This window comes from Chrysemys picta, chromosome 1 (assembly GCF_011386835.1).
Source record: "Chrysemys picta bellii isolate R12L10 chromosome 1, ASM1138683v2, whole genome shotgun sequence".
In the NCBI taxonomy this organism is placed as follows: Eukaryota; Metazoa; Chordata; order Testudines; family Emydidae; genus Chrysemys; species Chrysemys picta.
In genome coordinates, this window is record NC_088791.1 from 132,614,152 (window position 1) to 132,638,439 (window position 24,288).

Sequence of the window (24,288 nt, forward strand, 5' to 3'; positions counted from 1 at the left end):
GATTTCCGGCTTTTCTCTGCATCAGTGGTCTCTTCTGCCAGGTCTCAGACCCTTACATCCTGCCCATCTCCTTGCCTAGCTGTTAAAAAGTCTAATTTTCTACTTCAACCCCTTTATCATAACAGCAATAACTGTTGCTAATTACTGTCTTAGCTGTTTCTCCCATTGTCTTTTTTTATTATGTTCTGCTATGAATTCCTTCCCATTTATGTACCTAAGTCAGCGTTATTGTTGCCTTTGGAGCACTAATTTATTGTGTAAATGGACTGACCTATTGCCAAACATTTCTGACAATTGGGGGAAGTGATCCACTCCCACTGACTTGTGCAAACACTTCTGGTAAAAGTTAGTGTTTGGATTTGCCTGCTGCATTCATCCTCTGGTGACCTCTGAAAGCTTGTGATTTGACCCCTTCAGGCAAGGCCTGCAGTTTCCAAAGCATATATAGAACTTCGGATGAACATGAGTCACTGTGTGTTTGAAGAATAATGGTGTCCTTAGTTACAGAAATGTTAGAAATTCACTTTCCTTGGGGCTTTCTGACTTCATTTTTTCTGCGTACCCCTCACCTGCTGCTGTTGTCAGTGAGAACAGGACTGGCTTCCCTTTGGAGCCCTTCACCAACGATCTTTTATTAGCCAGAGGAATAACTGTGAAAGATACTCCACTTTTCAGCCTGCCTCTGTATCACTGCTTACCCCTGTCAAGCTGAGGTACAAGGGGCAGCAGTCTAGTCTATGGATACAGGGAGCTACTGTACCACTGGCCATTGGGCCAGCCCCCAAACATTGTTTGTAATATTCATTTAGAGACCACATTCTTCTGGATGTTGATGGCTACTGGCAATTCCTATTGACCTGCCCCTCTGTCCTCCCGCCATTTTTTTGTGATATTACAATCATTCTCCCATATTTAAAAATCCTTTTCCTCTCCACTGTTGCTGTCATAAAGAGCAACACAGACAGGGGAATTAAACTACCCAAGGAAAACTGTGAAAGCGACTAGATATTAAGTGCTGTTAAATGCACAAAGTAAATACATCGGGGGGAAAAAACAGAAATTTTTTCTTTACTTAAGTAAAAATAATTCAATTGGTTAAAAAAAGTTACTACTTGTACATTTTTACTACTTGTTAAAAAAAGTATGTAAAAACTGTTTGATTTTTAAGTTGATGGTGCCCCTTTAATGTATATTTGAGGAATTTACATAGTCCATTAAAAACACTGCCATGAAACTGTGGAGTAATATTGATGAATAACCATTCTACCCTTGTTTCTGTGAGCTCTCCCCAATGTACACTGACAGAATCTGTGGTCTGTGTGGAAACTTCAATGGCAATGAAGGGGACGACTTTCTGACACCTTCTGGTCTCGTGGAAGCCCTTGTGGAAGATTTTGGAAATGCCTGGAAGCTCAATGGAGATTGCCAAGACTTGTTAAAACAAGACAGCGACCCCTGTAGTCTCAACCCTCGCTTAGGTACTGAAACCTGGCCTCCACATAACATCTGGTACAGTGTAACAACATGTGATCTTCCATCCCATAAAAGTGCAACTGTTTTGTACTGGCAACAGGCTCGTGATAGCGTCTGTAAAATAAAAAAAAAACACCTTTCATTCCGTGCACTGAATGAGGCAGGGGTCCTGTGGGAAAAAAATACTATGTGCTCATGTAATTAAAAACTGTATCATACTGTGTACACATAAGGAGGCTGAATTCAGGTTACATGGGAAACCTGACTTCTGGCTTTTCCTAACTTCAGAGAGCTTGACTCTGTAACCTTAATAATGTTCTTTTTAATGTAGTTGTTTAACTTAATTTTCTAATTTAAACAAACTGGAAAAAAAAAAGCATCATGAAACTCCAGAAATTCCATCATATGGAACCATATTGATGCCAAACTTGGGTCATTGAGAGGGTTTGGACCATTAGATTTACAGCACAGACTTGAGCTAATTTGTAGACCTAGTAGGCTATTATGCTTTATGTGGATCAGTCACAAGAGGGGGATGAAAGACACTTTGCAAGAGGGTTTCACAGCTATTTGCTGACAGAAGGGAAATATAGAGACTCAGGACTCCTAGCTTCAATTCCCGGTTCTGATGGGGAGTGTGCTCCAGTGGTTGTAGACCCTTCTGCCCCATTCCCCTAGCCTGTCTCTGCCCCCCTCGGCTCCTGTGTGCCCCAGCTTCTGACTGCTCCCTCTCTGCCCCTATCCACCTATGTCACCCAGGCTTCTCCTTTCCTCCTATACACTCCCTCATTGCCTGATACCTGCTTTCCTTCCCTTCGCTTCTATACCTATCCTCCCTGCTTCCCCACTGGCTCCCGGCTCTGTTCCACCCCCAAGTCCTGACCCTTTCTCCCTCAGGCTCCTGCAACCCTGTTGCGCCCCATCTTTCCCCCCCACTCCATCTCTTCCCCCCCCACCCACATTCCAGTATTGCAGCTGCTGCCTCCTCCTCCTCCATAGTGCCTGGGCTGCAGCAGGGGGAAGGATTGAGAGCACAGGAGAGACAGTCTTTTGGCTCTCAATTCTGGTGCCCCTGGTGTCCAGAAAGACTAATTGTATGGGAAGTTCTGCTCTCAGCCCCTGCAACTCCAGGATGGTGCATGCTCAGTTGCTCTGTGGAGATGGCACATGCACAGCCCAGTCACACACATGAGCTGAGAGGAAATGGTACATGAAAAAATTCAGCCTGAACAGTTTAAGTCTGGCATAGTTATAAGCAGCTGAAAACCGGTCTTATCATAGGAAGTGCCAGGCAAACTTAGTTACAGGTGGCACTACCAGTTCTGCCTCTGATAACAAAACAGAAAATGGAGGTTTTCCTATGTTTATTTTGCTAATTAAGGGCTGTTATGATTTAATAGGAAATAATCCAGCACTTACAGTCGCTTCTCTTTTAGTGTAAAGTGTCTGAATAATATTTTTCTCATTTTAGCCAAGTATGCTGAAGATTCCTGCTCAGTTCTGATGTCGTCCATATTTGAGCCTTGCCACCATGAAGTTAGCCCTCCTCCATACCTGAAGAACTGCCGCTATGACGTTTGCTCCTGTTCTGATGGCAAGGATTGCTTGTGTGCTGCTGTTTCTACCTATGCCACTGCATGTGCTAGGAAAGGCGTTCTGATCGAGTGGCGGGAACCGGACTTCTGCTGTAAGTGAATGCTGCAAAGAGCTACTTTCTTGCATTGACTCTATGGTGTCCTTTGGCAAGGTCAGTGAGCCAGAGGGAGTTAAGGGACCTGATTTCTGCAAGGTGCTGAGTGTCTCCTCCAGGACATGTGTAACACGCTCAATTGTCTTGCACTCCATTAAGAGTCGAGGGTGCTCAGTTGTTCACAAAAGGTTCTCAGTATCAGGCAAAAATAGCTCCCATTGAGCAAACCTCAGCTGATTTGGTGGCTTGGTTCAGATAACTTCCCTACTAACTTTGGCTGCCTATCTGAAAATGTTCTGAATATCTTGGGCTGGCAGTATCCAAAGTCTCTCATGAAGTTTATGGTAACAGGTTCTTTCATTGTATTTTGACACTTCCTATCTGGGACCCAATCCTGGGTGGCACTGACCGCCTCAACTCCTGTTGTCTTCCAAAGGAGTTGTGAGTATTAACCACAGAATCAGATCTCTGGCCCTAGGAGAAACCTAGCAGACTGTTTAGTTCAGGTTCCAAGGGAAAGGTACAAGCCAGTTCTTATTATGTCTGCACCATTTTTCCGATATGTGAGTACTATTTTGCTGTCATGTTTAGGCCTCTTTGTCTCCACTGTTAATTCTAATAGGACCCTGAGGCTGAGACATCTGTGACAAGACAATGATGGTTTATCATTGTTCAAGTAGTGCACAGAGTCCCTCCAGCAGGCTGTCTCTCCACTGTGCTACACACTGTACAGATATAGAGGGTGGGATTTTCAGAGGTGTCTAAAGGAATTAGGCCATATCTACACTTAAAGCAATACAGGGGCAGCAGTGCAGCTGTGCCACTGCTGCGTTTCAGGATAGACACTTACTACAGCGACAGGAGCAGAGCCGGTGCAACCATTTAGGCGACCTAGGCGGTTGTCTAGGGCGCTAGGATTTGGGGGGGCGCCGTTTTCTTCAGCAGCGACCGTGGCGGCCAAATCTTCGGCCACCCTGGTCGTCGCCGGCATTTAGGCGGAGGGAGTTGGGGCAGTGGAGCGCGGGGAGGGCTGCCTGCAGCAAGGGGGAGGGAGGGGCGGCACGCAGGGGAACTCCCCGCCCCAGCTCACCCCTGCCCCACCTCCTCCCCAAGCACTCTGTGGCTGCTTCACTTCTCCCGCCTCCCAGGCTTGCGGTGCCTAAGCTGATTGGCGCCGCAAGCCTGGGAGGCGGGAGAAGTGAAGCAGCGATGGCGTGCTCGGGGAGGAGGAGGGGCAGGGGTGAGCTGGGGCGGGGGCATGCCTCAGGGTGGGGGGTGGGGAGCTGCTGCAGGGGGGGCGCCTCAGGGCGGAGGGGGGGAGCTGCCACGGGGGGGGCGCCTCAGGGCAGGGGCTCGAGGACGGGGGGGGGGGGGGGGAGCACAAGGTGGAAGTTTCGCCTAGGGCGCGAAACATCCTTCCACCAGCCCTGGACGGGAGGGATTCACTCGTCACTGTAGTAAATCCATCTCCCAGAGAGGCGGTCGCTAGATCAATTGGAAGAATTCTTCTGTCGACCTAGTGCTGTGTACACAGGGATTTAGGTCGGTTTAATTATGCTGCTCGGGGGCGTGGATTTTTCACACCCCTGCCCTGAGTGACGTAACTGGGTTGATCTAATTTTCTAAACTACACCAGTTCTTAAATGCCTAACTTCCAGTGAAAGCCAGTGGGATCCGAAGGCTGAATTCTCTATAGGATTGTTTGAAAACCCCATCCATAATAAATGGCAGCCCCTGTCCCACAGAGTTTACAATCTAAAAGGCCAGGCAAAACAGGTGGCTGAAACACACAAATAGACCCGGGGGGTGGGGGTAGAGATTGATGATGGGGTGACAAAAATAGTAGGATGATTATGCACGGACCAAGAGTGTGTGTGTGAAGAATCTGGCAAGAGACTGGAACAGAAAAAACAATCTCCCTTTTTTTCATCTCATTATTAGGCAGAGCTGGTTGGAAAATTTCCATTGAAATGAATTTTTGATACAAAATAGAAATAACTTTCTCCATAAATGTTTGCAAAAGACTTTTCTTCTTTTCCCCAAACAGCTCTACTCTTAAGGACAGTAGCCAATCAGGGATTTGGGGGAAAAGCCCTTATGGTTGGCTGCACTTCAACCCAGTTCCATTATTCCTTCCCAAACAGTAGCTGGGTGGGGCAGCCATTTGAAAAACTGAGTTACTGTAGAAGCTAGAGAGGTGAGAGGTCACTGGCGTTCCAGCTGATACAATCTCGACCAGTGAAGTTAAGTGATTCCAACTGTTGGAGGCTGGATAATATTTACTGAGAGAGAAAGAACAAGACTGGATTCTGTTAAATGGCTGTATGGTTTCATAATATTGACCTAATTTATGTAAATGTTCAGAGAGTGGAACAGTAATTCAATAAAAATCCTTTTTAAAAAAAACGCACCGGTCTGGAGGCTGAAAGCGAGAGCAGCGATAATGCACCATCGTTCTTGCTGTAATTGAACAAGTCAGTTTTCACAATTAATCTTTAATAGTGTAGCACTGCTTCCTCTTCTCTGTACATTACAGAGCACTTAGTGCCTGCACCAAGCGCAGATTTCTCTGACTGCAGATCCATCAGACCCCATTAGATAATTCTGATGCTCCAGACATCTCCTGTCACACGAAGGAGAACAATCATTCCTTTAATGGGCTAGAGACTTGAATATGCTGTTTGCATAATTTGTGCTGACGGCCCGATGTATTGAACTGGTGGCTGCTCCCCTGCTCTCTGACTGAGATACAGGTTCACAGGCAAATGACTTGACAGAAGCAGTTTGCTTTATCTGAAGTTCAATAGTGGCAGGTGGACTGTGGCCTCTTTGTGCTACACACTGTACAGATATATAGGGTGGGATTTTCAGAAGTGTCTAAAGGGGTTAGGCTATGTCTAACTTAAAGCGATACAGTGGCAGCAGTAGATTACTATACTGCTAATGTACCATGGCATTTCTGGCTGTTAAATGCGGCATGATAGGCTGTTGTACAAATCCAACGTACAGGTATTGAAAATGCTTGTGGCTTCATTCTAATTCATTTGTCTAAGAGGGAAATCCAGGCCCTATAGCCCTCTGTGGATGCAAGAGACCTGATCAGTAGCAGAACTAGTTGTTCTGCATGGGGGTATGTAGGAGGATGGAGTCCACCATAGGGGTTTGCATCCCCTGTGTACCGCATCTCCCCTACAAGGAGGCGGTATATCAGCCAATGAGTCACCAAGTGCTCCTTCAGGGCTCTCGAGCAGATTTCAGGGACCCATTGACCAACCCACCTCCTGCCCTGTAGATTTGCTGCAGTAGTGTCCGTGTTGAATGACTTAGGTGAGAGGATTTCTGTGTGAGAGAATATGTCTGCACTGCAGAGTTAACCCAGGCTCTTACTCAGGTGTTACCCTTACCCACGTCCTGTCCACACACAAATCATCTCACATGAGTTTGCTGGTGTTTTAAACCTGGGCTAGCAGGCTTGGCTGGGGCTATGGGATAGAGCTAGGGCTGTCCTTAGGATTTATGGGGCCCTACGCAGCACAGGCGCCAACTTTTTTCTGCGCCAGTGGGTGCTCGCACCCCCGGCCCCGCCCCAACTCCACCCCTGCCCCAAAGTCCCCGCCCTAACTCCGCCCCCGGTACCCCTATTGGACCCCTCCCCCAACCCCCACCCCAGCCCCACCTCCTCCCCCAAGCACGCCGCGTTCCCCCTCCTCCCCCCTCCCTCCTAGGCTTGCCGTGCAAAACAGCGGTTTTGCGGCACAAGCGCTGGGAGGAAGGGAGGGAGAAAGGGATGGGGGACAGGACACGGCGGCACGCTCAGGGGAGGAGGTGGAGGCAAGGTGGAGGTGAGCTGGGGCGGGGGGGCGGAGTGGGGAGCTGCCGGTGGGTGCAGAGCACTCACCAATTTTTCCCCATCGGTGCTCCAGCCCCATGGAATCGGCGCCTATGCTACGCAGTATTATTAAACTGGTGCCCCTATGCCCAACTTGCTCTTAGCAACACAAAATGGATATGGCCCCTGTGCTACACACTGTACAGATATAGAGGGTGGGATTTTCAGAGGTGTCTAAAGGAATTAGGCCATATCTACACTTAAAGCAATACAGGGGCAGCAGTGCAGCTGTGCCACTGCTGCGTTTCAGGATAGACACTTACTACAGCGACAGGAGCAGGGCCGGTGCAACCATTTAGGCGACCTAGGCGGTTGTCTAGGGCGCTAGGATTTGGGGGGCGCCATTTTCTTCAGCAGCGACCATGGCGGCCAGATCTTCGGCCGCCCCAGTCGTCGCCGGCATTTAGGCGGAGGGAGCTGGGGCAGTGGAGCGCGGGGAGGGCTGCCTGCAGCAAGGGGGAGGGAGGGGCGGCACGCAGGGGAACTCCCCGCCCCAGCTCACCCCTGCCCCACCTCCTCCCCAAGCACGCCGTGGCTGCTTCACTTCTCCCGCCTCCCAGGCTTGCGGTGCCTAAGCTGATTGGCGCCGCAAGCCTGGGAGGCGGGAGAAGTGAAGCAGCGATGGCGTGCTCGGGGAGGAGGAGGGGCAGGGGTGAGCTGGGGCGGGGGCGTGCCTCAGGGTGGGGGGTGGGGAGCTGCTGCAGGGGGGGTGCCTCAGGGCGGAGGGGGGGAGCTGCCACGGGGGGGATGGTGCCTCAGGGCAGGGGCTCGAGGATGCGGGGGGCGCACAAGGTGGAAGTTTCGCCTAGGGCGTGAAACATCCTTCCACCGGCCCTGGATGGGAGGGATTCACTCGTCACTGTAGTAAATCCATCTCCCAGAGAGGCGGTTGCTAGATCAATTGGAAGAATTCTTCTATTGACCTAGTGCTGTGTACACAGGGATTTAGGTCGGTTTAATTATGCTGCTCGGGGGCGTGGATTTTTCACACCCCTGCCCTGAGTGACGTAACTGGGTTGATCTAATTTTCTAAACTACACCAGTTCTTAAATGCCTAACTTGCAGTGAAAGCCAGTGGGATCCGAAGGCTGAATTCTCCTTAGGATTGTTTGAAAACCCCACCCATAATAAATGGCAGCCCCTGTCCCACAGAGTTTACAATCTAAAAGGCCAGGCAAAACAGGTGGCTGAAACACACAAATAGACCCTGGGGGTGGGGGTAGAGATTGATGATGGGGTGACAAAAATAGTAGGATGATTATGCACGGACCAAGAGTGTGTGTGTGAAGAATCTGGCAAGAGGCTGGAACAGAAAAAACAATCTCCCTTTTTTTCATCTCATTATTAGGCAGAGCTGGTTGGAAAATTTCCATTGAAATGAAATTTTGATACAAAATAAAAATAACTTTCTCCATAAATGTTTGCGAAAGACTTTTCTTCTTTTTCCCAAACAGCAGTGGGGAGCTGCCGGTGGGTGCAGAGCACTCACCAATTTTTCCCCGTCGGTGCTCCAGCCCTGGAGCACCCACGGAATCGGTGCCTATGCTACGCAGTATTATTAAACTGGTGCCCCTATGCCCAACTTGCTCTCAGCAACACAAAATGGATATGGCCCCTGTCTTCTGCCTAATAAGGAGACTGCAGTGCACTCTGGGTGTGCAGGAACCGACCCACTCTAATCTGCTGTCCCAGTCATAGGCACGGACTCTGTGGATGGGTGCTCTGGGGCTGTAGCACCCATGGGGAAAAGTTAGTGGGGGTGCAGAGCACCCACCGGCACCAAGCTCCTCCCTGTGTCCCCCTCCTCCCGTGCCTCTCGCGCGCCAGCAGCCCCTCGTTTACCAACTCCTCCCCCTCCCTCCCAGCACTTCTGGAGCACCGCAAACAGCTGATTCGTGGCATTCAAGCTCTGTGAGGGAGGGGGAGGAGCAGGGAAGAGGCAGGGCGGGGATGGAGCAGGAGCGTGAAGAGGCGGGGCAGAGGCTTGGGGGAAGAGGTGGAGTGGGGGCAGGGCCTGGATGAGGGGGGGGGGGTCGAGAACCCCCCCCGGCAAGATGAGAAGTCAGCGCCTATGGTCCTGGTGGTGCCCCAAATTTTTGGGTGCCCTACGCAGCGGCGTATGCTGCGTATGCCTAAGGACGGCCCTGGCTAGAGCTCAGGTGCCACTTTCACTCAGACTGGTAATGTGCACACTTTGCTGTGAAGACTCTGGCTAAACCACCTGAGTGCTGATAGCCTCCAATGCCCTTCCCACAATTCCCCATGTATGTCTGGAAGGACAGACAAGTTCTTCGAGTGCTTGCTCATATCGATTCCAATTAGGTGTGTGCGCGCCGTGTGCACGATCGTCGGAGAAATTTTCTACCCTAGCAACACCCGGTGGGTCGGCTGTGGAGCCCCCTGGAGTGGCGCCTTCATGGCGCTGGATATATACCCCGGCCGACCCAGCGCCCCCTCAGTTCCTTCTTACCGCCCGTGACGGTCGTTGGAACTGTGGAGCGCGGCATAACTGTTCTCCACGCTCTCTAGCTTTACCTGTTGCTTCTTGTAGATAGTTGTTAATTGTGTTCTTTAGATTGGTAGTTGTTGTTAATAGTTATAAATAGTTTTTCGTAGTTAGCGGGGGATAAGGGGGCTTTTATTCCCCCCTTCCCCCCCCGGCGCACAGCCGGGCTCATGCCCAAGGCTCCCGGCTTTAAGCCGTGCGCGACATGTGCTAGGCCTATGCCAACGGGAGACCCCCATGACTCTTGTCTGAAGTGCTTAGGGGAGTCTCACCAAACGGACAAGTGCAAGATTTGCAAGGCTTTCAGGCCAAGGACGAAAAGGAGCGGGATTTCAGGCTTAAGCAGCTCCTCATGGAGGCGGCACTTAGCCCGGATCCTCCTTCAGTGCGCCAGGTTCTGGCACCGAGCGCCTCGGTGCGTAGTGCCCCAGCGACACCTTCTGGTACTGCACCGCGGGCAGACACGGAAAAGGCGCCACGGTACTGTCCTCCCTTGGCACTGCGTCCGCCGCAAGCCCCTCGGCGCCGGTCCCTGTCTCCAGGACATAAAAGGCCCCGTAAGACTCAGGATGCTGCCATCCAACAGGCACCAGCTCCCCCCGCACCGGTGCTAGAGCCGCGCCTGGCTTCCGAACGCCAAGGGTGCAACTATCATCAGCACTGTTGACTCCGGCACCGGGTGTAGAGCCGTTGAGTCCGGTGCGGACTGGCTCACCGCCTCGTCAGGTGGTGGAGCCCTGTCTCCCTTCTACACCGGAGACGTTTGCCATGGCGAGAGACCTCATCGCCCTCATGGAGCCGGCGCCGTCTCAACCCGTGGCACCGATTGCCCTTCGTACGGTACAGTCCAGGGGCAAGCTTACCCTGATACGGCCGCCATCTCCGGGCGTGGACTCGCGGCACCGCTCCCAGTCTCGGAGCAGGTCTCGACGCCGCTCGCAGTCCCGGCACCGATCTCCATCTCGGCGCCGGTCGTACTCGCGGCACAGATCTACCTCCTGGCACCGGTCTTCTTCTCGGCACCGACCCGAGCATCGGTACCGGTCGGAGTCAAGGCGTAGCCCTCGGCACCGGTATGAGCGCCGCTCCCATTCCCGAGGCCGCTTCCGGCACTGAGGTTACAGACGGCCTTCATCGTCCAGATCCGGATCCCGATACCGACATGGACATCGGTACTGTTCTCGATCCCAGTACCGTTCACCGGCACCACGCAGAGACCACTCATCGATGGATCGGCACCGCTCGGCACCGTACCAGGACGATTCCCTGCACCCACGCTCGGCACCGCCCTGGCCCTCGAGATCGGCGTCTCACTCGTCTGAAGGGGCTCCCCGTTCAGCGTACCCTGCTCAAGGTCAAGCCGCAGACGACTTGGGTCATTGGCAGGACGGGGCAGAAAACCTTCGACAAGACCCTACGCATTGGTCTTTCTGGACCCCTTGGGCGTATCACCAGGCTCAAGGGGCTCCACTAGCAGCCTCTTGCTCGGCTCACTCTGAGCCCAGGGTTCCTGAGGCCACCATCTCCCGTCCTCCCCCAGGGGATATGGAGGCTCCGGCCCTGACGCCCACGCAGGAACCAGACCCTGGTGCAGGGGATCCTGCACCTCCAAGTCCCTTGGAGCCGGACCCCCACACAGATCCTTTACCCCCTGAGGCGTCCTCCTTATCTTCCCCAGATGAGGCAGTGGCGAGTATAACACCCTCAGGCCCACCTCCTATACATCTTCGTGCCCACCAAGACTTGTTACATAGGGTGGCACGAAATATGGACCTACAGGCCGAGGAGATAGTGGAGGTGGAGGACCCAGTGGTGAGCATCCTTTCATCTGATGCCCCAACCCGGGTGGCGTTGCCCATTATCCGAACAATTCAGGCTAACACTACGGCCCTATGGCAGACCCCGACCTCTATCCCTCCTACTGCCAGAGGGGTAGAGAGGAAGTACTTTGTTCCCTCTAAAGACTATGAGTACCTCTACACACATCCCCCGCTGTGTTCACTGGTAGTCTCATCAGTGAACGCCAGAGAGCGCCATGGCCAGCAGGCAGCAGCGCCCAAATCAAAGGACGCTAAGCGCTTTGATTTGTTTGGATGCAAGGTTTATTCGGCGGGGGGTCTGCAGCTCAGGGACGCAAACCAACAGGCGCTCTTAAGTTGGTACAATTATAACTCATGGAATTAAATGGGGAAATTTAAAGAGTTGGTCCCCCAGGACTCGAGGGAGGAGTTCGGGGCCCTGGTGGAGGAGAGCAAAAAGGTGGCTAGAACCTCCTTACAGGCCTCCCTCGACATTGCGGACTCGGCTGCCAGGACTCTAGCGTCTGGAATAGCCATGCGACGTGTCTCCTCGCTCCAGATTCGGGGTTACCGCCAGAACTGCAGCAGATCCTGCAGGATCTGCCGTTCGAGGGCCAAGGCTTGTTCTCGGACAAGATGGACTCTAGGTTACAGAGCCTCAAAGACTCGAGAACCATCATGCGCTCCCTGGGGATGCATGTCCCAGGACCTTAACGCAGGCCCTTTAGGCCACAGCCACAAAGGTTCTACCCTCCTTCTCCTTGTCCGAGACAGGACTTCCCCAGAAGGCGGGAACGAGGTGGTAGATGGAGGCCGACCGGACCCCAACCCGGTCAGAACCAGGGCCCCCCTAGGCCACCTTCAGGACCTAGGCAAAACTTTTGAAACTGCGCCCGAGGATGGCGCACTAGCCACTACCCAGGATCCATCTCCTTTATTTTGGGATCGCCTCTCCCGTTTCCACCATGCTTGGTCCCTTATAACTTCGGACTGTTGGGTCCTTCGCATGGTGGAGAGGGGATACGCCCTCCAGTTTTCTTCGTTCCCCTCCTTCTACCCCCCCTCCCCGTCCCTCTTCAGGGACCCTTCTCATGAGCATCTCCTTATACAGGAGGTTTTTGGGCTCCTCTCTATGGGGGCCATAGAGGAGGTTCCCCCAGAGTTAAGGGCAAGGGGTTTTACTCCCGCTACTTCCTGATCCCCAAAGCAAAAGGGGGTCTGCGACCCATTTTAGACTTACGCAGACTCAACAAATTCATAGTAAAGTTGAAGTTCCACATGGTCTCCTTGGGGACCATCATCCCTTCCCTGGATCCTGGGGACTGGTACGCCGCCCTCGACATGAAGGACGCATATTTTCATATAGTGATCTACCCCCCTCACAGGCGCTTCCTTCGTTTTGTAGTAAACGAGGTACACTACCAATTTGCCGTCCTTCCCTTCGGACTGTCCGCGGCTCCGAGAGTGTTCACCAAATGTATGGCCGTCGTGGCAGCATACCTTCGGCAACAAAGAATACAGGTGTTCCCGTATCTCGACGACTGGCTGGTCCGCGGCTGCACCAGGGAGCAAGTTCGGACGCATGTCCAGATAATACTACAAACATTCCACGACTTAGGCATTCTACTCAACAAAGAAAAGTCCACTCTGGAGCCGACCCAGAGAATAGAGTTTATCGGGGCGGTCCTAGATTCCACACTCGCCCGAGCTCTTCTGCCAGACACTCAGTTTCGCACCATCGCGGACATTATCCACAGACTCCAGGCCTTCCCGATTACCACTGTAACGACGTGCCTCGGCCTGTTGGGACACATGGCCTCTTGTACTTATGTAACCAGGCATGCCAGACTTCGGCTTTGTCAGCTTCAGGCCTGGGTGTCCTTGGTGTACCGCCCTTCTTGGGACAGCCTGAACATGGTGGTCACGATTCCGAACTCGGTCTTGACCTCTCTCACCTGGTGGCTGAATCACAAGGCGGTTTGTGCAGGAGTGCCGTTTCACGCTCCACAACCCTCCCTGCACCTGGTCACAGACCCCTCATCTCTAGGTCAGGGCGCTCACCTCGGGGAGCACCATACCCAAAGCCTGTGGACCGCATCCCAACTAGCTCTGCACATCAATGTTCGAGAGCTGATGGCGGTGCGCCTAGCCTGTCAGGCATTTCTCGGTCTCCTGCATGGCCGCTGCATGTTAGTCCTCACAGACAACACCACGGCCATGTTCTACATCAACAAGCAAGGAGGAGCTCAGTCGTCTCCCCTATGCCAAGAGGCCATTCGCCTGTGGGGGTTCTGCATTGCCCACTCGATACATCTCATGGCATCATTCCTTCCTGGAGTCCAGAACACTCTGGCGGACCATATCAGCAGATCCTCCCAGATGCACGAGTGGTCAATTCGCCCGGACATCATCTATTCCATCTTTCAGAGGTGGGGATTTCCCCAGGTAGACCTGTTCGCATCACGAGCCAACAGGAAGTGCCACGTGTTCTGCTCTCTACAAGGGCGATCTCCGGGCTCCCTGTCGGACGCTTTCCTTCTACCGTGGAAAGACCAGCTGCTCTACGCTTTCCCTCCATTCCCACTGGTCCACAGGGTACTGCTCAAACTACGCAGAGACCAGGCACGTGTGATTCTAGTCGCTCCAGCTTGGCCAAGACAGCACTGGTACACCACGCTTCTGGAGCTATCGGTTCAAACTCCGATCACGCTTCCCTTGTGCCCAGACTTGATCTCCCAGGACCACGGTTGATTGTGTCACCCCGACCTGCAATCGCTCCACCTTACAGCGTGGATGCTCTATGGCTGAATCGGACAGAGCTACAATGCTCACATCCCGTGCAACAGATTCTGATGGGAAGTAGAAAGCCCTCTACACGGACCACTTACTTAGCCAAGTGGAAGCGGTTCTCCTGTTGGTGCGAGCAGCGGGCCACGCCCCCCTTGCAGGCATCTATTCCTCTTATACTCGAGTATCTCCTGTCCCTGAAACAGCGGGGCTTGGAGATATCTTCAGTCAGGGTTCACCTGGCCGCTATATCGGCGTTTCACCCAGGAGAACGCGCTTCCTTGGTCTTCTCTAACCCGATGGTTGTCAGATTCCTCAAGGGCTTAGACCGCCTTTACCCACAGCAACGCCAACCTGTTCCGACGTGGGATCTTAACCTGGTTCTCTCCAAGCTCACAGGACCCCCATTCGAGCCATTGGCTACTTGCCCTTTACCTATCTTGGAAGACAGTCTTCCTTGTAGCCATCACTTCAGCAAGGCGTGTTTCTGAACTCAAGGCCCTCACATCTGAGCCTCCGTACACAGTCTTCCATAAAGACAAGGTGCAGCTTCGCCCCCACCCTGCCTTCCTTCCCAAGGTTGTATCAGCTTTTCATGTGAACCAGGATATATTCCTCCCGGTCTTCCATCCTAAGCCGCACGCCACGCGCCAAGACCAGCGTATGCACTCCTTGGAAGTGCGCAGGGCCCTTGCTTTCTATATTGAGCGTACGAAACCATTTTGTATGCAACTCTTCGTTGCAGTAGCTGACCGGATGAAAGGCCTACTGGTCTCCTCCCAACATCTCTCCTCTTGGTTCACGTCCTGCATTCGTGCTTGCTACGACCTGGCTGGTGTCCCAACGCCACGCCTCACCACCCACTCCAAGAGGGCCCAAGCCTCCTCGACTGCCTTCCTGGCTCATGTCCCGATCCAGGATATTTGTAGAGCGGCGGTTTGGTCATCGGTACACACCTTCGCCGCTCACTATGCGCTGGTACAGCAGTCCAGAGACGATGCTGCATTTGGGTCAGCGGTTTTGCACACAGCGATGTCTCTCTCCGACCCCACCGCCTAGGTAAGGCTCGGTAGTCACCTAATTGGAATCGATATAAGCAAGCACTCGAAGAAGAAAAAATGGTTACTCACCTTTGTAACTGTTGTTCTTCGAGATGTGTTGCTCATATCGATTCCAAACCCGCCCTCCTTCCTCACTGTCGGAGTAGCCGGCAAGAAGGAACTGAGGGGGCGCTGGGTCGGCCGGGGTATATATCCAGCGCCACGAAGGCGCCACTCCAGGGGGCTCCACAGCCAATCCACTGGGTGTTGCTAGGGTAGAAAATTTCTCCGACGATCGTGCACGTGGCGCGCACACACCTAATTGGAATGGATATGAGCAACACATCTCGAAGAACAACAGTTACAAAGGTGAGTAACTGTTTTTTCTCTCACAATTCACCAGGAAAAAAATCATAGAGTGGCTCAATTTAATATACGGTGTCACAAAGAACCATGTGATGTGCCCCCAGAAGTGCTAGTGACACAGACAGCTATGCGCAGCACCAGTGAGGACACCCAGGTAGGGCTTGCAGTGTGGCTGCTCCCATCCAGTGTTCAGGCTAACTCGGGTGTTCAGGCAGGGCTGCTGATCACCCGAGTTAACTCTGTGGTGAAGACACACCCTGAAGTCAAAATGACAACAAAGAAGCTCCCAAGATGGGGATGGATTTTGATGTAGAGCCACTGGCTCTTACAGTTTAGAGCAGGTATTTTTAGAGGTCACATATGCCTATCTGTTTCCTTTCAGTTTCAGCACAACCTTTCAGGGCAACAAGGGTTTGTTTGTTTGTTTGTTTGTTTGACTGATTGCATGAATTACAAAGCATAAAGTCAATTTTTTCCTCCCACCCCCATGACCTTAGTTGCTGCTGTTAAAAAGTTTCTTAGGGGAAGAAGGTTGCATTTGTTGGTGCAGCATGGTGGAATTTGAATGTGCACATGTCATTGGACAGTTGGGCATCCACTGTGGAGAACTGAGGATGCTTTTAAATCCTTAGTAGGGGCATGTGCAGCTAAGGCGTGTAATGGTACCTCAGCTAAAATTAGGACAAGCTGTGGCATTGTCAGTCACTAGAAACAAGGAGTGTAACTATTTGCTGGATAATTAGAAATGGGGCAAAACTGGACTCATTTATTTAAACCATCCCAAACTTTGAGACTCAAACAAATGGGTGTCTGGATTCAAACTCCCTGTGGTTTTAGTTTCCCAAACCAATTCCTTTTCCAATGGTAGCTCTACAGTAAATCACAATCATAACCCTCCTACCTTAGTAATGATGAAGGAGACCTTTGAAAGTGCTCCTCAGCTTTGTCTGTCAAATTGTTTAGTGTGGTGTAGCTGTAGCCTTGTCGGTCCCAGGATATTAAGGACAAGATGGGTGAGGTCATATCTTTTACTGGACCAACTTCTGCTGGTGAGAGAGACAAGCTTCCAAGCCACACAGTGCTCTTCTTCAGGTCTGGGAAAGGTACTCTGAGTGTCATAGCTAAATGGAAGGTGGGACAGATGGTTTAGCATAAGTAGTTAGCACATATTCTATGGTCTCTCTAAACTGTTCAGTGTGATATAGGCAGAGAGTGTCTTTTATTTTCATTGCTGAATCAGGCCACGCCTCAGAGTATTTGCTCTCCAATAGGTGCCCATTGCTCTGGTGAACTTTGATGGATCCTATAGGGCTCTATTGCAAGAGGAAGGATGGTGGTTAAAGCACTAGCGTAGGAATTTGGAGATGTGGGTTCTAGTCCCTGCTCTACTACAAACTTCCTGTGTGACCTTGGACAAGTCATGTAGCCTCTCTGTGCCGCCACATCTCATCTATTAAAGACTTTGAAATGGGTAATGAGAGCCATATAGGTACCTAACATAGATAATGTCTTTGGGACTGGTAGCATGGGGTGCAGAGAGACAGTTCCCAGTAGTATCGTGTCTGAGGTAGGAGCAATACCATGAGAGAGGGAAGGGAGGAGCATAGATCAGTGGCCAACCTTGCACTCTTTAACAGAGTGCAGCATGTGCTCTCTTAGCCCCTGTGCTGGCTTACGTCCATTGGCTGGTGTGGAAGAGGGTGGAGCCATGGCCCGACCATTCACTATTCCTTTTGGGGTTTCTCTGATAACCAGGAGGGAGCCCGAGAGTCTTCAAGGCCTTCTGCTTGGGGAATACAAGGGCTGGGATTGTCTGGCCCTTCTGCAGGGTAGAATGCTGAGAAGGCTCCTGCACCCCCCTTGACCTAAGCTTTAGTTGTGATAGAAACTTGCAAAGTCTGATCTGCAGCTGCTGTCCTCACTCCATTGAGTGTCGTACATCAACTTAGAACCCTGCTGTTTCCATTATAAGCTTGTTACAAATCCGAATGCTTCTGCGAATCCTAGTTAACAATACAGCCTTTGAGCAGAAATAGCATGACCCTGAGAGCGGCCTGTTCCCGGTCTTGTGGAAAGGCGAGGACTGACACGGCTACAACTACACTACATGTACATTTGTTGTCATTGCTGCCACCTCGTGTTGGATGCAGGTACAAACCAAGAAACATCTCCAAATCAATACTACTAATTACAGAAGTAGATCAAGATATTAGAAGGCAGAGCCCCAAAGTTAGGCTCTGACGGTCATAGTTAGGTCCCTGAAGAAGGGGTCTGACTGTAAAAAGTGCTGACTGCTGGGTGCTCAGCACTTTTTGAAAATCATGCCACTTATACATTGATTTAGGAATCTAACCGTAGGTGCCCATTTTTGGCAATCTTGACCCTAAACTACATTGTTTATGAAAACTAAGTAAAAAGAAGGAAAGATACAGGTAGAACAATGATTTTGTAAACCCACAACTCCCTTTTAGAGCCAAGTAACAGCAGAAACTGGAGGCAGTTTGTATTACCCTTCCCCCCATTTATGGGAATCTTTTTCCAACATTCGTTATCGATTCTGTTTGATGCGGTACCTTGCTCACATTGTACAAGTGGTTCCATTGACTTCAGTGGAACTATCTGCATGAGTTACGCCAGCAGGATATGGCCCTTGATGTGCCACTGGTGGGTTTTCTGTTCTTTTTGAAATAATCTCCTTGTTAGGATAAAAAGATCTAATAGTAAAAGTGAATCAGAAAAAACAACAACACTGTTATCAGATCCAAAAATTGGCAGCTATTCATTTACAGCCTGGTCCAAAGTCAGCTGAAGCCAATGGAAGACTTTTCATTGATTTCAATGGGCTTTGGATCAGCCCCATATAATATATCTGTGAATGTAAAAATGTTCCCCACTGATTACATGAATTGTACGGGACAGTGGGTCTTTCCATTGTGGTTTCATTGATGTGTATTATTTAACAGCAATGACTTGTCCAGAAGGCCAAATTTACCAGCAGTGTGGAACTCCATGCAACCAGACCTGCCGATCTCTATCCTACCCAGATGTAGGCTGCAACGAGTTCTGCATGGAAGGCTGCTATTGTCCACACGGGCAATACATTGATGAGCATGGAGATTGTGTACCAAAGTCCCAGTGCTCTTGCTACTATGATGGTGAGATCTTCCAACCAGATGATGTCTTTTCAGATCATTACACCATGTGGTAAGTGCAGTACTCATAACTGATTTCAGTTATTCCTTTACATACCATTTAAAGAAGTTTTTGAAAAGCCTCATTAGATAACTAGCCAAACCGCTGGTGTAAATTGGCATCGCCATATTGAAGTCAAAGGATCTGTGCCGATTTAAACTAATTAAGGGTTTTCCCATAACTAACCTAAATCTAGGCATCTTCCCAAGACGTATCAAAAGCATCTGCATCAGGAAGCAGGATATAAAACCAAATTTTTCTGCAAAACATTCTGCCAATTTGAAATGGAGTTTAGTAACTTGCTTACAATAGCCCTTTAAATACTTTTAAAAATGTCTTTTTAATGCACACTCATACGTTTTTTAAAATGCTTAAAACCAAATTATCTCTATCAAAAAAAGCAACTACTAAGTAGCATCTATAATTATTAAGTGGCAACTAGGAATTGAATTGATGAGTTGTTCCTGACAAGCCCAATTTTTGGAATAATATCCTCTCATTTTCCCCTTAATCAGAGAGGTCACATTGAGAGCAGTAAGAGGCCACTTCTCCTCCACATTGCACCAAATAGGGCTGTGTCACCACTCTGTTACTCAGTTTTATGCCAGTGTAGCTCCATTTATTTCAGTTGTGTTACATCAGTACGACACTGGAGTAATGTAATAATGAATAATCATGTGTGCTTAAAGGCAAGTTTGCCTTGGTAGGTTAAGGCAGTGGCTCTCAACCTTTCCAGACTAGTGTACTGCTTCCAGGAGTCTGAGACTAGGTCTACACTACCCGCCTGAATCGGTGGGTAGAAATCGACCTCTCGGGGATCGATTTATCGCGTCCCGTTGGGACACGACAATCGATCCCCGAATCGACGCTCTTACTCCACCAGCGGAGGTGGGAGTAAGCGCCGTCGACAGGAAGCTGCAGAGGTCGATTTTGCCGCTGTCCTCACAGCGGGGTAAGTCGGCTGCAAGACGACGAATTCAGCTACGCTATTCACGTAGCTGAATTTGCGTATCTTAAATCGACTCCCCCCTGTAGTGTAGATGTAGCCTGAGTTGTCAGGCGTACACTTCACTTACAAACTACTTCACTTACAAACTACATGCTTACAAAATCAGACATAAAAATAGAAAAGTGTCACTGCACATTATTACTGAAAAATTACTTACTTTCTTATGTTTACTATATAATTATAAAATAAATCAATTGGAATATAACTACTGTACTTACATGTCAATGTGTAGTATATAGAGCAGTATAAACAAGTCATTGTCCGTATGAAATTTTAGTTTGTACTGACTTCGCAAGTGCTTTTTATACGTAGCCTGTTGTACAATTAGGCAAATATCTAGATGAGTTGATGTACCCCCCTCTGCATACCCCCAGGGGTATGTGTACCCCTGCTTAAGAACCACTGGGTTAAGGATATACAGTGGGTATGGAACTATGATTGCCCAGTGTATGTACAAATTGCTAACTACAGCCTTGCATTTCTTGAGCATTTCTTGTAGACTCTTTAAAAACCATAATGCAAGTGAAAGTTAAATGTCAGTTTGTTAAATATAGCCGCTGTTTGTTTTTCTTTCATAGCTATTGTGAAAACGGCTTCATGCACTGCACTACAAACAGACTCCCTGGTACCTTCCTGCCAGATGTTTTCTTTGACCATCAGCCATCTGCCAGAAGTTAGTATGCTTTAAAAAATTTATATTTGTTGTTATTCTTTTCTACAGTATTTTGCTACATGGTTTGAGGAAAGGGATGCAACAGTAGTGCTTGGGCGGGTGGGAGTGTGTCTATAAAAACAGTGCCTTCTATGGGATGGAGTTGGCTACATTTCCATCTTCAGGAGGGTGTTCATTGCATTGCAGTGAGATGCTGAGCACCACTCAGGATTGATTCATAAAGCAATTACAGCTACCATTGCAGTTTCCCTTTAGCTAAAGGGATTAAGGGTGATGATCACTTAGGGTTAATTTTAGCCCCCCCAGTTGCTATTGGACAATCACATTACAGCAGAGATCCAGTCAGCTTTTTACCCTCTTTGTTTGGCAAGGAAGTTGTAATCTTTTCTTTCAGATGTGGCCCTTGTCTCTGTTATCCAGACTTTTGTAACCTTACAATTATACTATCACAATTTACTCTACAAGAGGCTACACCTTAAAACCATTTGGAGACCCAAGTTGGTGTAAAACACAACAGCTGGCTCACTGAGTGGGGTGGCTCACTAGGAGCACATGACTCCAGGAACTGCACTGGCTGCCCATTGGTCTCCTGAGGGTGTCTAAGCTGTTGGTTATGACCTATATAGCCCTGAATGGCCTGGAACCAGCCTACAAGAGGGACCCCTCTCTCCCGTTGCTATGCTAACAGACCTGTGGTCCACAGGGGCATGTGAGCTGGATCCCCCTTGTTATAAAAGAGAGGGGCCAGCTGGCAAGCTGTTCTCTGTGCAGGCTCTGGGACTCTGGAACTTGTCAGAAAGAGCCCAAATTGAATGACTTTCTGGGCAAGCTGCAAAAGACACCTTTTTAAAAGGGGGTTTGGAGAGGGCCAAAGGTATGCTTCCAGGATCATGAAGGGATAGAGTTGGCTGAATTCCAGTTGAACTGATTACTTCAATGCTGCTGAGCTTTACCGGTATTGTGAACGGTGTGTTAGGGCACCTAGGGCCTTGGATAGGGATCTGTTTAGATATTTTTAAAAAAGAAATAAATACAAATAAATATAACAAGAGCTGGTTGGAAAAGGTTGACTCTCCATCAAAAAATGGAAACCCCAAAAGTCTGGTAACTTTATAACTATGTTGGTCAGAGGGGTGTGTGATGGGTTCCCCCCAGGGTGCCACCTGGAACTGGGGTACCACTGAGCCCACCTGACCCACCAGCCTGGGCTCCCTCTCACACTATGCCGCTGTGACAAGTTGCTAAACTCTCCAAGCTTGCTCTTTCACCAGCATACACACAGGTAGGGACAGACGCAAGTTCTTTAACCAGCCCCTGCATGGGAAGGCATAGCTCAGGTACCTCCCAGTTCCTAAGGCATGCACCCCTCTTTGGAGGGTAAATCCAAAATTATACTGTTTTGCACTGCACAGGGAACTGCACAGCTTATGCTCATGAAATTCACCCCCTCCCTCAATGTGGAGAGGAATAAACACAGCTTTCTGCCCCGAGTATGATTTCCACACACTGGTTTTAGTTAAAACAGAAACAAGTTTATTAACCAGAAAAGATAGATTTTAAGCAACAGCAAACAGATCAAAGCAGATTACCTTAGTAAATAAACAAAACCGTAAATTGAGCTTAACACACGAGATAGGTAGGATGTGAATTAGCAAATGCTCACCCAGAGTGATAAACAGGCTGGCAGATTCTTTAGCCACAAGCTGCCTAGGCTCTGCAACTTGGGCTTTCCAGGTTTGCATACACAAGCTAGAAATCCCTCTAGCCTGGGACCATCACTTCCCCCAGTTCAGTCCTTGTTCCTCAGGTATTTCCAGGGGTGTTGTTGTAGGGAGAATGAGGAACCCTCATGATGTCATTTCCCCCCTTTTATATCTTCTTCCCAATTCCTGGAAAGCTCTTTGCTGTGACCTGGGTCAAACAGTTCCCATTGTGTAGTGCTATCTCTGAGAGGCTTCTATTGTACACAGTTCCTGAGGTAATCCGTGTGCTTGTGTGCATTTCCTCAATAAGCCATTAACCTTGTTTGGCCTTTTTATTGTTATAAGGCTGCTTGTGGGTGTTTTCAACCTCCCAACATGTTTCAGTACCACATACATAGCTAAACTTCATAACTTCACATATGACAATAGCACATACAGTTCAACAAGATATTACTGACTAGCAGATCAAGACTTTTAGAATGTTACCTCACAAGGCATACTTTGTACAAAACATATCCTAATTACATGACAGTGGTGAATATTGGAGTGCCAGGGTGTCACAGGGGATTTTCTTTTACTGATCTAGGCTATGTCTCTGCTGAACATCACTGGTGGCAGCATGTAGGGTGTGGGTAGTTACACACAGCAGTGAAAGACTCTGGTCAGCAGTAAGACAGTGGGGAAAGGCTCCAGCAACGTGGAGCTGCCAGAGACTTTCCCTATTGCCTTTCCTTGATGGAGCATATACCTGCTGCTGGAGTCTTGCTCTCCAGTGGGGATAGGCTCTGCAGCAGGGAGGCAGCAGGACACTACGCTGCTACAAATAACAGTGTATAGATGGGAGAGGCACTGCTTGGGCAGGTAGAGAGCTGTGTAAGGTGAATACCCTGAGGTTCTGGCATGTCTTTATTCATCTAAGCAGAGCCTTATCGTATACACTGCTATTTATATCCATGCTAGGGGAGTGTGTGTTGCGTGTACTCGGCACACTGCCATAATGGTGTGCACACTGTTGACATGCCTATAGTTGTATCAGCCTAGTGAGGATGCAATTATACTGAGTGCTTTACACTGATATACCTTATTCCCCTTCCTTAAGGGGCATCACCTATATGGTACAAGCACCTTTCTCTCAGTATAACTGTGCCCACATTAAGGGATTGTACTGCTTTCACCATACTGGTGTAGTTAAAGCAGTACAACTTTTATGTTGTCCCATTGACTTTCACTGGGTTTTTTAGAAATGTCACCCTCTAGCCACACAGGCGTGGGAAACTTGGTTTGGAACCTATGTTCTGCTTTAGTCCTTTCACAAAACCAAGCTTCTGATCACGATGCTGACAGATCCCTAGGAGCAGTGCGATCCTAATGAAATTTTCTTCTTAATTACAATTGTTTAAATGTTCTTTCTTCAAGTAAAAAGAAGCTTGATATGCAGGGCACCTATGGACAAGTTTGTTTGTCCTCCAAACAACCCAAGAGCTGAAGGGATAGAGTGTACCAAGACCTGCCAGAACTACGACTTAGAGTGTGCTAGCCATGGCTGTATATCTGGATGCCTCTGTCCCAAAGGAATGGTAAGCAAAATGTGAATTGCTATGTTTAGTAACTGAGGCAAATAAAAGTGGATCATCCTGATGTTCTTTCTTTCATTCTTTCCCATCCACAGCTTTCCTGCTGTTCAAAACCATGTGGTTGGTTGCAGTGTATTCTGCAACAGGTAGCATAATACTTGAGTGCTAACAGCCACATTTTGATGCCCCAGAGCAGGTATATTGGGAAGGGAAAATGCAGAGAGAATCCCTTCCTCCTACCTAGCACCCTTTCATAGAAAGCATCCAGAATGACTATGCACCAAGACAATGACTCATTAAATCTCATGCTTCAGGGCTTCAGCTGGCTGCCTGCAGGAAGGATTTTTTTCTCTAATGCCCAATTACCCTGATGAGTTTTGCCTTTCTTTGAAGCATCTGAGATTGGCTACAGCTGGAGATGGGTGGACCAGTGTTCTGAGGCAGCAGAGGTGCCTACTTTCTGAATTCCCCGGGGGTGCTCGATCCCTGCTCCGCCCCTGGCCCTGCCCCACTCCACCCCTTCCTCCAAGGTCCCATCCCCGCCCTGCCTCTTCCTGCCCTGCCCCTCCTCTTCCCGCCCCATTCTG

General features: G+C 49.6%; 1 protein-coding gene across 2 annotated transcripts in view; it reads left to right on the forward strand.

The window, feature by feature from the left end:
• The window catches only part of VWF (von Willebrand factor), a 247,614-nt gene that overhangs the window by 63,500 nt on the left and 159,826 nt on the right, over positions 1-24,288 (forward strand). For both annotated transcript variants that reach the window (XM_008165463.4, XM_065570815.1), the window contains exons 14-18: positions 1,283-1,478; positions 2,945-3,160; positions 18,514-18,754; positions 20,330-20,424; positions 23,544-23,704. In XM_008165463.4, coding sequence (XP_008163685.2) covers positions 1,283-1,478; positions 2,945-3,160; positions 18,514-18,754; positions 20,330-20,424; positions 23,544-23,704 — 909 coding nt within the window. The remainder of the gene's footprint in view (positions 1-1,282; positions 1,479-2,944; positions 3,161-18,513; positions 18,755-20,329; positions 20,425-23,543; positions 23,705-24,288) is intronic.